Source organism: Nelumbo lutea, chromosome 1 (assembly GCF_056320005.1).
Source record: "Nelumbo lutea isolate HS-2025 chromosome 1, American lotus-T2T, whole genome shotgun sequence".
Taxonomy (NCBI): Eukaryota; Viridiplantae; Streptophyta; class Magnoliopsida; order Proteales; family Nelumbonaceae; genus Nelumbo; species Nelumbo lutea.
This window is the reverse complement of record NC_142684.1, coordinates 102,410,897-102,427,708: the sequence shown is the minus strand read 5'-3', so window position 1 is coordinate 102,427,708 and position 16,812 is coordinate 102,410,897. Positions and strand designations below refer to the sequence as shown.

Sequence of the window (16,812 nt, the reverse complement as noted above, 5' to 3'; positions counted from 1 at the left end):
ACATGCAGCTAGCAGATATCCTCACCAAAGTTGTACCAAGGAAGAAGCTAGAGGCGGATCTATCCAAGTTGGGAATGATAAACATTTATTCCCAACTTGAGAGGGAGTGTAGAGAACACTGATGTGGGCCCCACAGCTATGGTCCCACTGTGTTCGTAGGGTAGAATGTGTTCTAGTCATCCTAGGGTTAGCTGGTGGTCAGTTGGTTATTTCAGTTGTTATTTATTTCAGTTTTATTTTGTTCTATTTGTTATGTAAATACTAAGGGCAGATCTGTCCTTTCCATGTAATGAGCATAACCTATAAATACTAAATAGAAGTGGCGGCAGCAAAACATTCAGATTCTATCCCTCCTTTCAACCCTTTGTGTTCTACAGTTCTCTCCTCCTCTTCTCTTCTCTACATTTTCCTTCTATTTTCGAACCTGAAATCTATTAGGGTTCAAGGCTGATAGCAGTCTTGAACTTCTACTGTAATAGATCAAGAACTATTAAAAATAATGAACTATTTTTTTATAATTAAAATAATGATGAACTAATTATAGGAAGAGAAAGGTACAAATTGTTAAAAACCTCTTACAACAAAGAGAGAAATGGCCAAGAGAAACCTATTAGAAAGGGGCAAATTGATAATGATAGTGATAATGATAATGATAATGATAATGATAATGATAATAAAAATAGTATAAGACAAAACAATAGTGATAAAAAAAAAAAAACTATTCTCGAAGGGAAAATCTTTCTTGTAGGAACAATAAAGATTGGAAACACAAATCATAATAAACAACAAACTATCCGAATATTTTTCCCCACTAGTTTGATAAAGCAGCAAATGTATCATTAAAGCATATCCTCACCTTTATCCACTGATAGTCAAAAATTGTCTCAATTCTCCTTTCAATAACACCACATACCCGACAAACATATCCAATATCATCCTTGAGAACAAAAGAGTGGTTGCATTCTTCACCTTCCTCTTGTCCACCACTTTGTTCAAAAGCTGACGTCTCTGCAGCAGCCTCCTGAGGTAAAGAAAAAATTGGATTTAAAAAGGGTTAACTCATAGGAGGTACAACAAGATAAGATTCATTAGTATATTTAAATGAAGGAACAAGTCACTTACAAGTATAGTGAATCACTAAAATGCCAAGGGTATTAAACACAAAAAATATTACTTAAATTTGTTTCACTTTCTCTTATGTACAAATATTTCATGCATTAGAAGTTACTAAGTAATTCCTGCAAAATTTGAGAAGCAAGAAATATAATATCTGAGAGAGCAGATCCTGGTAAGAGAAGTTTCCACCATGCTGATTTGGAAGCTACTTAGGGCTGTAAAAGTGGGTTTTCCATCTAACAAATTCTTGGATCACCCCCCTTGTTTCAACAATAATTATAAGGCTATTTGGCTTTAGCCATAAATTAGCAGCCTGGAAGAAGTTTTACTTATCAAAAGGAGGTAAATTATTCCTCATCATGAGTGTCCTATCAAATGATTCAAATCTACCAGTCTATTTCATACCCTCATCTCTATTCCTGCATTGTTGGCAGTCATCCTGGAAAAATGGAGAAGAAATATCATCTAGTTGCATGGCCCCCTTTTTTTATCAATAAAAGGAGATTTTAATAAAATCAATTTGAAGTATTACGGTAATGGGGGAGTTTTCCCCATCCCACAGACTGATATATAATTTATAATGTTTCCCAAAACATTTGGTGCCTAGCTGTCCCTTGCTTAGCCAGACCAACCGCCATCCCATTTTCTGTTCTTCTTACCCATTTAAAGACAACATTCAGCTCCCTTGTTATGCTTTCTATTTCCTGAAAAGTATGTGTATAGATCCACAGGATGTGAGAGTTGCATTTTGTCCAAGAAATAACCACGTGAGAATCCTATTCTACCTCCAAGTTGAGGAAACAAAATTGCTTAGCAAATTTTAAACCATATAGTAGTCCATGCAGCTCAGCTGTCAATGCATTAGTATCTGCCAAGGGTCCTAAAAACAAAGCTAACACCTTTCCTTCTGTGTCTCAGAAGACTCCACCCAATCCAGTTGCAACTTGATTGCCAGTATAACTTCCATCAAAGTTGAGTTTAACAAAGTTGGTTGCCGGGGATGTCCAGTCCATAGTTGCTCTTTCCTTGACTTGAACCAGTAGTGCCACTTCCTTCTAAGTTCTCAAAATGTCATTTATTGAGAAAATTTGGAAATACTCCAAGGTCTTCACCCAATATGCAACCTTACTTTTAATTGTGTCAATGATTCTTTTTTATCAGTAAAGAGAATTCCATTAAATATAATAAGATGTGAATTACAGATTATGAGTAGCCTCGGCTACCCCACTAAAATTTAAATTGCCACCTATCACTTATGATTTCTCATTCTTACATCTGAGCCCAGAAACACTGATCCCTGTTTTCCCTTTGTTTTGCTAGCTGGTCTGCAAATCCATTTGCCGCCCTTGGAGTCCACTGAAATGATAGCTGCAAGTCCTTGGAGAGGTTTTTAATCTTCTTGATATCATTTCTATGCAGCCAGGGTATTTCTTCAGTTTGTTTTAGCCAATTTATCACTACTTTGGAGTCGCCTTCCACAACAAGCTTTCACATCCCCATCTCCTTAGCTTTTTGGATCCCAAATACCACTGCCTTTAGTTCAGCTGTAGTGGAACCACCCTACGAATAGGGCCTGAGAACAGTCCCACTACATTTCCTTTGTCATCTCTAAATACCCCTCCAATTCCAGATCTTCCCGGGTTGCCAAGGCTGCTTCCATCAAAGTTCAGTTTGAGTAATCCTGATTCAGGGGGGTCCCATTCCTTTAAGACTTTCTTCTTAACAGTTGAGGATGAAGCAACTTCCCTCCAGTTCCTAATAATGTCATTCATTGTAAAGTCTGAAAACAAATTCAGTGACTTTACCCATGATGTTACCTTTACCAAAATCCTTTCTATTATTTCTTCCTTGCATCTTTTCTTTTCTTCAAAAGTTCTCAATTTTCTTTCCTCCCACAATACCCAAGTTACTGCTACCCTTGTGCATCTCCATGGTGCTCTTCCTTTTCTTTTTGGCCATCTGAAAGTAGAGGAGGCAAAAAGCCTTTCCAAGTTTATCAGAGTATCCCACCTGCATCCAAAAAGGTAAAAGAACCAGTCCCAAATACTGCTAGCAAAAGGACAGGAGACAAGGATATGATAAGCAGTCTCACCATTCGTCTCACATAAGCAGCACCAATTAGGCAATAGGCACCAGCCAGGCCTCTTCCTCTGCACCAGATCACAGGTGTTGATTGCACCATGATAGACCTCCCAACAAAAAACACCCAATTTATGGGGAATAGGGCGACACCACACTTCTTTTACAGGGAAAGGTACCCCAGGTTGAGCAGGATAGGACAAGGATTTGAAGAAGGAAGCACAGATAAAACTCTAGAGAGAGGGGGGGGGGGGCCAAAACCCTAGTGTCTTGTTCAGAAATGTCTAGAAACACCCCATCAAGCAACTGCAACAAAGAAGACAAAGAATCCATCTCGGAATCCCTCACCTCTCTACAAGGACCTAGATTCCAAGCAAAACCAGACAGGGAAGGGGAGGGGAGGATGAAATCAGCAACCGGCTTGCCTTTGAGGGAGGAGAGGGCAAAGACTGAAGGAAGCGAGGTTTTAAGGATTGCTCTCCCACCAACATGCCTTCCCAAAACTAATTTTATTACCTGAATTGAGATCAAATCTGACGAGGTTGAGAAATGATGGGAGAATTTTGTGAATCGCTTTCCAAGGTGAGGAACTAGAAGCCCTACGAGAAACTCCAGCATCCCAACCATTCTCAGAGAGCCCATGTACACTAGTTACCACTTTGTGCCAAAACCTATCTGTCTCGCGTGGGAATCTCCATAACCACTTCACTAATAAGGCCTAATTCCTTCCTTCAACTTCCCTAGTCCTAAGCCTCCAAGCTCCTTTCTTCTGGTCACCACTTCCCACCTAATTAAGTAATCCCTCTTCTTCTCATCAGGTTCCCACAGAAAATCCCTCATTATCTTCTCTAACTTTTTTCCAATAGCTTGAGGCATGCTAAACACCAAGAGATAATACACTGGGAGATTTGCTAGAGTGGATCTAATAAGAGTTATCCTACCCCCCCCCCCCCCGAAAAAAAAAGATGTAATTCCTTTTCCACGCAGCTAACTTCTCAAATTTTTCCACTACCGGATTCCATAACCCAAGACTTTTAGGATTGGCACCAGGGTGAGGGGGGGTCCTAGATACTTCATTGGCCATCCACTTTGTAAACAACCTAATTCCCCTAACCATAAGTTGACCTCTTCCTGGTCTAGGTGATCTCCACCTCTGTTCTACTCTTTTCACCAAAAACCTCCCATTCCTTTCTTCCTAAACAGTCCATAACATAGCTGCTCTCATTGCTTTCAACATAATTCTTCCCCTTCTCTTTGGCTGTCTTAGGAAATTTGGATCAAAGAGACCTACCACATCTTCTGGAGGAGTCCATGTGCACCCAAAAAGAGAACAAAGATGCCCCCATATACAAAGTGCAAAAGGATAGATTAAAAAAATATGGGAAATGGTTTCACCATTGTTTTTGCAGAGAAAGCACATCTGAGGAGATAAGCACTTATTTGGCCTTCCTTTCTGCAGCATATCACAGGTGTTAATCTTTCCAAGGAAGGTTTCCCAACAAAGAGCCTGAATTTTTGGAGGGAGTGGCTTACTCCAAATTTCTTTCACAGAGAAATTCACCACCAAGGTAGAAGGCTGACTCAAGTCTAGCCAAAAGAAGAATTCAAAATCACACTCTACTTCCCTAAAGCCCCTTCTAAACCCAAGATCCCAATTTAAACCCAATACAGAGAAATTCACAAACTTGGAGATGGGTTCAAATTTGTAGCAGGATAGTGCATAAAGCGTAGGAAATTGAACCTTTAGTGGTGCTCACCTATCCAAATTCCAAAGGTCCTCCCATAACAAAACTCTCAATCCATTACCCACATCATACCTGATTAGATTAATGTAGGAGGGATATACCTCAAAAATTGCTTCCCCAGGGGAGAAGGTGCATTTGTAGCTACCTTTGCATCCCAACCGTTGCTCAATCAACCATGAATGCTTTCAATTACCTTGTGCCAGAGCCTATCACTTTCTAAGGGATACCTCCACAACCATTTTCCTAAGAGGGCTAATTTTTTTTGAATTATATTTCCCACTCCAAGCTCGCCCTTTTCTTTGGGTTTACAAACTTGTTCCCATTTCACCAAGTGGTCTCTCCTCCCATCACCCAGTCCCACAGTAAATCTCTCATTAACTTTTCTAGTTGCCTAGCAATTTTAGAAGGGATATGAAATGTGGACAAAAAGTATATCAGAAGGTTAGCTAATGTGGCTTTAATCAAAGTTATCTTCCCACCCAAAGAAATGTAATTTCTAGTTGCATGGCCCCAAATATGTAGACCAAAGGATAGAGGTCTATAGGTCTTTTCATTGTCTCATGAACTAAGCACTGCTAAGCAAATAATTGGTGTTTAGTGGTAGAGAATGAACCTTGGTCACAAGTGATTAGAAGTAAATATAGGCAAATGGAAATGGATTGGGAAATGCATCCAGTGCTTAGCCCATATTGGTCTAGTGTCTTGAGAAGTATAATGAAGATTCAGGAGGAGCTCTCCGGATTCATAACCTTCAAATCAGCAATGACTCACATATTCTGTTAAGGACTTTTGGAGTGGTGCATGGTGATAGACCCTTAATTCTGTACTTTCTAAGCAATTTTTCTTGTAATAAATCAGAACTCTACCATCAAGGATTTCTATGTAGTGGATGCCTTCATGCCCAAGTGATATGGACTCCATGCTTTGAACAACAAGCTTACGGTTCTGAGTTAGATATTTCAACATCGTTGCTAGCACACTGAAGCCATTCAAATATTCCAGTAGAGTTAGATGCATGTTTCTGGATAGATCAGAGTGGTCTGCTACAACCACCTCACTTAGGGGGGCTAAGTATCACTACCCTCAAAGTACAGGGTGGCAGTTTGTAATTTACCAAAAAATAGCCCAGTCTGATGGCAAGTTCTTATACCTGTTGCAAAGCTAATAAAAATACAATCAATGTACTTTGCCCCCCACCCACAGACAAAAAAAAAAAGCAAAAAAAGAGAAAAGAAAAGAAAGCAGCAGCAAATGGTTTCTGTTTTTATGTTAACGCCAGTGTTTTAAAAGGCGTGGAAGGCATACGCCGGGAGGTGCGCCTCCAGATGAGGCGCTCCCAAAACTCCCTAAGGCGTATGCCAAAGGTGCTGACACCTCTGAGGCGTATGCCTCATACACTTTTTTCACGAGGCATGCAAAAGGCATACACCTCATGCGCCTCATGCACACCTCATATAAAAAGACAAAAAAGAAAAAAGAGAAAAAGGAAAGGAAAAGAAAAAAAGAAAGGGAAGGGAAAGAAAAATGTTAGTGTCGACTATACAGGGGCAGATTAGTCTTTTTGTTTATGTTTAGTATGAGGTGTAATGTTGAGTTAAGTGATGTGTCCCATACTTAAGTAGGGGCACAAGAGTCAATTTTTGTTTAATATAGAAAACTATAAATATAACCTGGCCGACCAGAGGGGTGATTTTTCTCTCTAGTTCGAACCAGTCTTTCTTTCTTCTCTCCTTTTCACTCTTCTCTCTTCCTCTCTCTTCTCTCCTCTTTCTATCTTTCCTTTCTCTTGTATTCTGAAACTAACAGATATACAGATCTGAACTTTATCATGGCATCAGAGCTAGGTTAAATCAGTTCAGATCTCTATAGTTTTCTGCACACCCTAGTTTAGTATTTTGCAGATTTTTCTTAGGTTTCTTGGAGTTTGACAAAAAGGCTTAAAAGGAGTGGTCGTTTTTTCCTTCTGGAGGTTTTAATGCCTCAAATTGATTGTGGTGTGGTGGTTTCAGGTGGCTGGTAGGAAACCCTCTAATTGATGGACCAAAGAGGGCTGCTACAATAGTTTCGTGGTCTATGTTCAGATGTGTGGTTCAGATAGGTGGGTTGAAGATCTAGTATCAAATGTGTGGAGTGTTGGTGTGATGTTTTTGTGTGGTGCCAAAAGTGGAGAACAGTGGTGATTACCATTGCTGATGAAAAGAAGGGTAAGATCCATCTAATGGACGCCAAGAAAGGTGCAGAATGGGTGAGCGAATTTCAAAAATTTTCCTACCTTCTCCCAACTGGGAATCATATTCCCTAAATTTAGAATACAGTATTCAAGGATTCTACTTGAACCATAATCAAACCAGATCTGAACCAAAAGGAAACAGGAAGGATTATACCTGATCCGGAGAAACAATATCTCCCAAAGTTGGTGTTCACGCCCAAAGAAGATGCCAAGATCCGCTCCTGCTGAAGATGACACAGCTGTTGATGGAACGGAACCAGTAGGGTGCGTCCTACACATTAGATCCTTCGCAAGAACCCACTGGAAACTCTGAACACTGAATCCTTTTCAGTCTTTTCTGCAAGACTGATGTCAAGAACTGATTTCTTGACTTCTTTCTCCTACAAAGATCGAATCTTGGAAGAGGGATTGGCGGCGGCTGGAGGAGAACTCCTGGAACGAAGATGGCTGAACAACTTTTCTTCTCTCTGGAGTTCTTGAGATCAAATCTCTGTTGCAGAAGACTTTCTTCTCTCTCTCTCAAAACTTAGTTCGAAATCTGGTATATTCGAACCCTATTTTCTCCTCCTTCTTGATTAAGAAATCCTCCTAATTAGGAGTTATCTCAATCCAAATCAATATTTAGATAGGGGATAATCTTAATCCTATTTTCAGATTAAATTAGTTTACTCCTGATCTTATCAGGAGGTTACCAGATTCAAATCTGATTTGAATTTGGTCTCCCATAGTGGATAAGGTCATAAGCCCAATCCTTTTTACTAACATTAATCTCAGATTCGCTCCACAGATGGGTGATCATATCAGCCCAGCTCGTAATGGGCTTTTGGCCCATTAAGTGTTCAGTGTTTAATTAGTTTCGAATCTGCTGCCCAGTTGGGCTTCTTTTGTATGGCGTGGGACCCAAGCATTGATCTACACACCAGCCACATGGGTTCGCCCAGCCTTTATTACAAAGCCCAGCCGAATTCACTGAAAAACTCAGTGACCCCCTTGAGCCCATCACATGGACCCTATGGGCCCAACACTTACATTATGTGGTCCCTGGGCCAAGCCATCTTATAAAAACCCAGGGACTGTGGGCAGGTGCAAGATTAGCCCATCAAGTATTATCCTAAATGGTCTTACACTTAACATCTCAGCCCTTAATGATCAAGCACTACCCAACAAGAGAAGACCTCTCCCTTGGCTGCAAGGAACAGTGTCGCACTCTCTACTCACATGGATCCTGGGAATTAAAACCTTTTGCAAATGTTTTTGAAACCATACATATACATATAAATATATTAATTTTGCAAAACAAAATTCCAATGATTGAAATCAACTACCGGCAGTTTGGTTTCCATCAAAGAGAGTGCATTCCCCATCATTACCATTGTACGACAAAGGGATTGATCATGTCACTATGATCACTCACTCAGATGAATTCTCATACTGCCCCAACATGTCCAGGTTTTGACCCCACCAAGGATCTCACTGAATGACATATCAAAGGCAGCCCGATCCGACACCTACTGAAGTGTCATAATCGAGTCCAGGGGTCAGGTGTAACTTTCCAGTTTTACCCATTTGTCTCCAAGGTCTAGGGCAATACTGGAAATCTGGTCCGGTTCAAGGGTTCAAGCAATCCTATACTACATGTGCCTTGGGTCTTACCCTGATGGCCGAGACAATCCATCCCAACACTTGGTGGCACATCAGTATCAGCCTTGGCAGGATAAACCTCCCCAGACTTATCTAATGGCTATGAACATTTAAAACTAACACCAGTCTCTACAAGTGTCCAGTTTTAGGGTCTTACACAGAAATATACCAAACAACATGAATCAAACATGTACTTTATTTATTTACACTAAATGTCAAAAGTACATCAAATTGGATTAAAGCTAAAGGCATACAAAATTGTCTAACGGCTGAAACCTGTGATAGTGAATGCTTCAGCAATGGTCAGCCGTAGAAGTGAAACAGTGGTGATCGTTCAGCTATAAGAGCACAGTGTGGTGATTGTTGGTAAGGTAGGGTAACATATCAGTGTGAAGAAAAAAAAAATTATGGCAGCTATGGGAGACAGTAGTGAACACTAGTCTGTTATGATTCCCCCTGATTACTTGAATGTGCAAATGACCTCCATCAAAATGAATGGAGAGAATTGCGGTGCGTTGGGCCAAATCTGTTGAAGTGTTTCTCAGAGATAAGAAGAAAGTAAACATGTGAGAGAAGACAAACCCCTAATTGACTCTCAGGAGTATAGTGATTGGGAACAAGAAGATGCACAATTTATGACTTAGTTAGGGAACAACATGGAACCTAAGATTAGTGTGAACTTCATGTTCTTAGACACAGCCAAAGGAGATTGGGGATCATGCAAAGAAGCTTTACTCAGGGCAGGACAATACCACTAGAGTATACCAGCTCTATCAAGAATATTTTAATTTGCAACAGGGTAATCAGAGTCTTAAGGAGTACCATGCTAGTCTGAGGAATCTAAGGAATGAGTTGAATGTGTATCACCCTCTTACATCTGATGTCAAAACTCAGCAACAACAGAGAGAGCAGCTTGATGTAACCAGATTTTTAGTGGGATTGAAGTCTGAATATGAACCGGTGAGAGCACAAATAATAGGTGGGTCTGCCCTCCCTTCACTTGAAGAGGTGTTTGCCCATCTCCAGAGGATTTCCGTTGGACCTCCTGAGAACCCCACCAAATCAGATAGGTTTTCTTTTGTTGTGACAAGAGGGGGAGGTCATGGTGGTAGAGGTGTAACTCATCAGGTTCAGCCAAGATGTGGTGGTAGAGGTGGACACATGTACAATCGTGGTGGTGGGCGTGTTGGAGGTCGATATTTAGGGGGAGCTTGTAGTAGAAGATGTAGTAATGGTCCGAGAAGGTGTACACATTGTGGTATGGATGGACATACTGTTAATTTTTGCTATGATCTACATGGCCTGCCTTCAACCTAGGTAAACCATGCAGTGGCTAGTGGTGGTATGGGACAAGAGAGCCAAAAGGTCAATCAGACACCTCCATCTACGGATGCCTCCGAGCAAGAGATGATGGTATTTTACGTAATGAATATGAGCGGTTGATCCAGGCTAGTTCTCAGCCGAGTACAGCTACGCTTGCCCACTCAAGTATGGCTTGTCTGGCATCCAAACCCTCCCATTGGATCGTTGATTCTAGAGCTTCTGATCATATGACTGAGACTCCAAGTGTGTTCTCTTCTCTTTCTTCATCCTCTACAACCCACACTATTACCCTTGCTAATGGTTCACTTCTTCCATATGTGGTATCGGTAATGTTAACACTGGTTCATTTTCTTTGTCTTCAGTTTTGTATGTTCCCAAGTTCCCTTTTAATCTTATGTCTGTTAGTAAATTGACCAAGTCCCTTAATTGCTCTACCACCTTTTACCCCTCATCTTGTGTCTTTCAGGATCTCAAGATGGGGATAAAGATTGGTAGAGGACATGAAGCCGGTGGATTGTATTATCTTGATAGTGGTGGTGGTTCGTCAACAGCTCTTGAGTTGTCTCTTTCTCCTCTCTAGTGGCACTACAGACTTAGTCATCTGTCTCTTAAAGCTCTTAAGCAACTTTTTCCAGCATTGAATTGTCTTTCTTTTTGGATTGTTAGTCATGTTAGTATGGGAAACGTCATCGGGTTCCCTTTAGTCTTAGAGTCGATAGCCGTATGTCAAGTCCTTTTTCTTTGGTCCATTCGAACATTTGGGATCCAAATAAAATAGTGTCACAAAATGGTTACAAGTACTTTGTTATTTTTGTTTATGATTATTCAAGGATGACAATGGCTTTATCTTATAAAAGAAATGAGTGAATTATTTTCTATCTTCCAAAAGTTTCATGCTGAAATTCGCACTCAATTTGGTGTCCATACTAAGATCCTGCGTTCTGATAATGGCCAAGAATATTTTTATTCGCCTTTCAGCAATATTTAGAACAACATGGTATTATTCAACAAACCTCTTGCTCTTACACCCCTTAACAAAATGGGGTATCTAAACGAAAGAGTTGCCATCTTTTGGAAACTACTTGGTCCCTTTTGCATCATATAAATGTACCCAAACATTTTTGGAGTGATGTTGTGCTTACATCTTGCTTCCTTATTAACCGAATGCCTATGTTCATCCTTGATGGTCAGTCTCCCTTCTCTATTTTGTTTCCTACATTGTCCCCTTTTCCTCTCACTCCTAGGGTTTTTGGGTGTGTGTGTTTTGTTCATAATCTTGGCCCTAGACCGGACAGATTAGATGCACGTTCTACTAAGTGTATCTTCCTTGGCTATTCTAGGACCCGGAAAGGGTACAAGTGTTATAATCCCAGTTTTCTTCTTCCTTTCCACTTCTAGTTCCTGTTATGGACCCCATTCCACTTGTTCCAACTACGACTAAGCCTTTGCCTCCGGTGCCACTTCCCGCTGAACAGCCACCTATCCAGCAAGTGTATACGTGTCAACATGCATGATGCACCAGCTCCTCCAGCTTCTTCACCGTCAACAGATCTGGCAGTGGTTTCTGCAACACCATCACACCTCGTTTCTGATCTTGACCTTCCTATTGCCCTACGGAAAGGCAGACGTAGTTGTACCCTTCATCCTATCTCTAATTATGTTTCCATATCTCACCTTTCTCCTTCCCATCGATAGTTTGTTTCATTGTTATCTTTTGTTTTTGTTCCTATGGATGTCCAGGAAGCCCTTATCTCTCTAAGGTGTCGTCAAGCAACAAAAGAACTCTCCACTCTAGCTCATAATCATATGTGAGATCTCATTCCCCCTGGTAAGCATGTTGTCGGATGTAAGTGGGCATACACTGTCAAGTATTTACCTTATGGTAGTGTTGAGCGGTTGAAAGCTCGGTTGGTTGCCAAGGGTTATTCATGGTTATATGGCATTGACTACACAAAGACTTTCTCTCCTATTGCCAAGATTGGTTCAATTCGTGTTTTGATCTCTCTAGCCGCTATGTATGATTGACCTTTGTTTCAACTTGATATTAAGAATGCTTTTTTGCATGGTGATCTTCTTGAGGAGTTGTATATGGAGCAACCACCCGGATTTGTTGCTCAGGGGGAGGATGGTAAAGTGTGTAGGCTCAAGAAAGCTATTTATGGACTTAAACAGTCTCCTCATGCATGGTTTGGAAAATATAGTGAAGTAGTGAAGAAATTTGGCATGAAACAATGTCAGGTCGACCATTCAGTATTCAGCTATGGTTCTGGTGCTGGGAAGATTTTGTTAGTGTTATATGTAGATATATTGTTATTACTGGCAGTGACAGGTTCGGGATTGATAGGTTGAAGACCTTTTTGCATGATCACTTCTAGACAAAGGACCTTGGTAAACTAAGATATTTCTTAGGGATAGAGGTAATGAGATCCAAGTATGGTATTAACTTGTGCCAGATGAAATATGTCCTTGACCTATTGGAGGAGATAGGGTTGTTGGGTGTCAAACCAGTTGAAACACCCATGGAATTGAATGTCAAGTTGAGTAGTGATACAAGTGAGGAGTTTGAAGATCCAATAAGGTACAGAAGGTTGGTGGGTAAGCTAAACTACCTAACCATTACTCGAACAAATATTTCATTTGCAATTAGTGTGGTGAGTCAGTTTATGCAGAACCCCCGGGTTCTACATTGGGATGCAGCTCTAAGGATTGTAAGGTATTTGAAGGGAGCTCCTGGTTGTGGCTTGCTATACAATAGTGGAGGAAATCTTGAAATAGAAGGATACATCGATGATGATTGCATTGGTTTTGCATTTGATAGAAGGTCCACTACAGGTTATTATACCTTTCTTAGGGGTAACTTGGTGACATAGAAGGGTAAGAAATAGATAGTGGTGGCAAGAAGCAGTGCAAAAGCTGAATACAGAGCCATGGCACATACAACTTCTGAATTAGTGTGGGTGAGAAATCTTCTACAGGAGATGGAGTACTCAATTGACACTCCGATGAAGCTTTATTGTGATAACCAATCCGCAATCCACATCTCTAATCCAGTTTTTTATGAGAACAAAACACATAGAAGTTGATTGTCACTTTGTGAGAGAAAAGGTTCTTAGTGGAGTGATAAGTACAGCATATGTTAACACAGGAAGCCAATGGGCAGATTTGTTCAACAAAGGGTTGAGTTCGGAAAGTGTGGACTAAATATGTAACAAGATGGGGTTATATAATATATACTCACCAGCTTGAGGGGGAGTGTTAGTGTCAACTATACAGGGGCATATTAGCCTTTTTGTTTATGTTTAGTATGAGGTGTAATGTTAAGTAAAGTGATGTGTCCCATACTTAAGTAGGGGCACAAGAGTCAATTTGTGTTTAATATAGAAAACTATAAATATAACCTGGCCAACTAGAAAGGTGTGATTTTTCTCTCTAATTCGAACCAGCCTTTCTTTCTTCTCTCCTTTTCACTCTTCTCTCTTCTTCTCTCTCCTCTCCTCTTTCTATCTTTCCTTTGTCTTGTATTCTGAAACTAACGGATATACAGATCTGAACTTTACCAAAAAAGAAAGAGAAGAAAAAAAAAGAGAAAATGAAAGAAAAGAAAAGGAAAGGGAAGGGAAGAAAAGATAAGGGGAAAGAAAGTGGTCAGCCCTCAGCCCCTTCGGTTAGGGGGCTTCGCCCCCCAAACCTCATTTGCTGAAGGAAACTTGGCCTATTTTGGGTTCATGACTTCATGTCATTCAGTTTTGAGGTGGATTTCTAGGGATTTAAATTCTATAGCTGATGGTCCTTATTAATGTAAGTCAAGCCCTCATAGCCATAGAAAGCTTGTATAGATGACTGCATATGCAACTTTGTTTGTTTGGTGGGTGTCCATCATGAAGACACATCTAAGTTTGAGAGTGGTCACTTTGTGCTAAAATTCCAATTTTAAGGCACATATTCAATCCACCACTCCCAAGACCCTGGATACCCAGTAGCAGCATTATTGGGTACATAGTTGTCAAGGCATTGCCTAAGCGACTAGGCGCCCTTAGCTGGGCGCCTCACCCAAATGCCTTGACTTTTAGCAACTAGGCACCTTTCTAGGCAACTAGGCGCCCGCCTAGGCGACAAAAATGACTAGGCAGGTGCCTTTTATAATATTATTTATATTGTTGTATCTTATTAATGTATGTGTTAATACATTTTATTATATGCTATATATATCAATTATACTTTGTTTTAATGTTTTACTATTGAAATTTAAAAGATCAAAGGGTTTTGAGAAGAGAAAAAGAAAGAAAGAAAAGAAAGGAAAGAAAAAGGAAAGAAAGAATAGAATAATAAAGTTCTTTTTTTCTATTCTCTCTCTCTAATTAAATAAAACAGAAAGTCCAACCTTGTTTTTTTTTTCTATTTTACTTTTCATCTTGAATATTTACCATATAAAGTTAATAACCTTCTTTAGCTGTTAATTAATATGAATTTTCTCTATTAAATACTTATTATAGTAGTATTATTTTTTAAAATAATGAAATGAATATATGTAAAAGATGTTTATCTTTTAGATGTGATGATTTGCCACATTTTTAAAGGAAATTTAATGTTCTTAATAAAGAGAATTGCTATTTTTTCAATTAACATACATGCTGAATGGTATATAAAACTTGGAAACTAGCCAAAAGTCAGTATTTTATATTATAAAACTTTTATCGCCTAGGTGACACTTCGCCCCAGTGTCACTTAGAATCATCTAGACGCCTTGAAAACTATGATTAGGTAATGGCCTTTCCATTGATACATCATCCATTTCTAACATTTTTATCATTGATACAATTAACCATTACTTCTCCTTAAGAAAAGTGAAGGAAAGCAAAATTAAAAGGATAGATACTCTTACCATAATGGAAAAAATAAATACAATTATGGCAAGTGATTTAACTTTGTCAAATGTGATTTTGAAAAGATTCCTCTCATTGCATGAACAATTACATTGAAGGAGAAAGTACCTTAGAACATTCTAGGGCTAGTGTCATTTCCCTCCATATGTCACCTAACCCATCATCTTCTACATTACTTTGATCATTGCTTTTTTCACTCATTTCATCATCCGAGACCCCAACATAGACACCTAGGTCTCTTCTTTCCGTGCTTCCACTATCAGCCTCTTTTTCTCTTGCAGCATCGACCTTCAAACACTGTTTTGCCTGTATATTGTAATTGCATCTATCATCTTTAATGAATTGAATCAAATTGTCACATATCTTTCTTTATAAAGCAAAAAAAAAGAAATAGAAGTGCATACGCCTGTGCACTAAACAGAAGAGAAATTAATGCAGTTTTGCCCCCATCAATCAATTGTATTCAAATGAACAATACCATTCAGAAAAGAGAAATTGCACATTTAGAGATGATATGCAAGTAAAACCAAGCAATTAAGACATGCTTTCTAGAATGCAGGGGCAAACAGGAGTACAGGACTCAATAAAAAGCTCTACCAGAAGCAAGGGAGCTGAATACAATGGTAGTCTGGTCATAAAGAATGGCGAATGGTATGGCTGATATGCTGGCAAGGCAGGGCACCAGGAAGAACCAATTCTTCTGGGGGACTGGATAATGAACATGAGGGTAATATAAAGAAAATCAAAAAAGGGATGATAACAGGAATAGTAAAATGGTTGGGAGTGCTGGGCATTATTTGTGCATACTGTTTCTCTACATACTTTCCATTCTTTTCACAACTAAGAAAATTGGTTTCAGTTACTGAAATGAAAAAAAGGGCTCTGCTGAACCCAGCAAAAGAACCTGTACATGAGAAATTCCCAGAATTTCCTACTTTTCTTTGACTTCTCTCCACTTTCCCTCTCTAAAACCCTGGCTGTTCTTTTCACATCTAAAATATCATTTACTTCACTTATTTAAGACCTATTAGTAACCATACTGAGTTTATTTTCAATCATATGTAGATTAAAGAGACATTTGGATGGTTGACATTTAAATGAAGTAGGTTATATCATGTTAGGTTTGCAGTGCACAATTGGTAAGTTGTTTTATATTAACCATTAAGTACATTTAATGTAGATGCATACTGACAATAGGGCAAAACCATTTTTCCATACATATATAATAAATATAGACATAAAGTTTCAAAAGTCAGGATCCTACAATTTACACATTATTCATGATTCAATTAGTCTCAACAGTCTATGATTCCCAAAAGTCAGGATTTTTAGAACATCTAGTCTTAGTTCAATTATGTTTTTTTATAAGTAAAAACTTCTTAGTTCAATTATGCTTGAAATTAAAGAATTATTCGTTAAATAGTTCCAGAGTTGCTTTATGAGTTGCATGAGTGACAGTCATAATTTTGATTTTTCCTAGTTTAGAAAAGAGTGGCTGACCCTGGACAATTTATTTGTGTGTACTGTTGCAAAAGTGTGTTTATTGATATTGAGGGATTTTTCTGCATATTTCCTTTGGGGTTACTGCTTCTTCCTAATTTTGCAAAGCCAGAACAGCCATCAATGGCCGACAAATTGTTCATCAAAAGAGTTCATTCAACATCTTAAATTCTTAAAGAACTAAATTGATTCAGGTATTTTTGTCCTTCAGTTTTGCATTATAACTTGAAATTCTCCAATTTTAGCAATTAATCCATTTCCAATTCCTCTCTTATTTGGTTGTCGCCCATAGATC

At 39.2% G+C, this 16,812-nt stretch overlaps 1 protein-coding gene across 4 annotated transcripts in view; it reads right to left on the bottom strand.

Moving 5' to 3' along the window:
* DRD1 (SNF2 domain-containing protein / helicase domain-containing protein) overlaps positions 1-16,812 on the bottom strand; it is a 76,237-nt gene that overhangs the window by 21,442 nt on the left and 37,983 nt on the right. For all 4 annotated transcript variants that reach the window (XM_088963551.1, XM_088963561.1, XM_088963578.1 and 1 more), the window contains 2 exons: positions 15,126-15,323; positions 857-1,021 (listed from right to left, as the gene is read on the bottom strand). In XM_088963551.1, the coding sequence (XP_088819677.1) occupies positions 857-1,021; positions 15,126-15,323 (363 nt within the window). The remainder of the gene's footprint in view (positions 1-856; positions 1,022-15,125; positions 15,324-16,812) is intronic.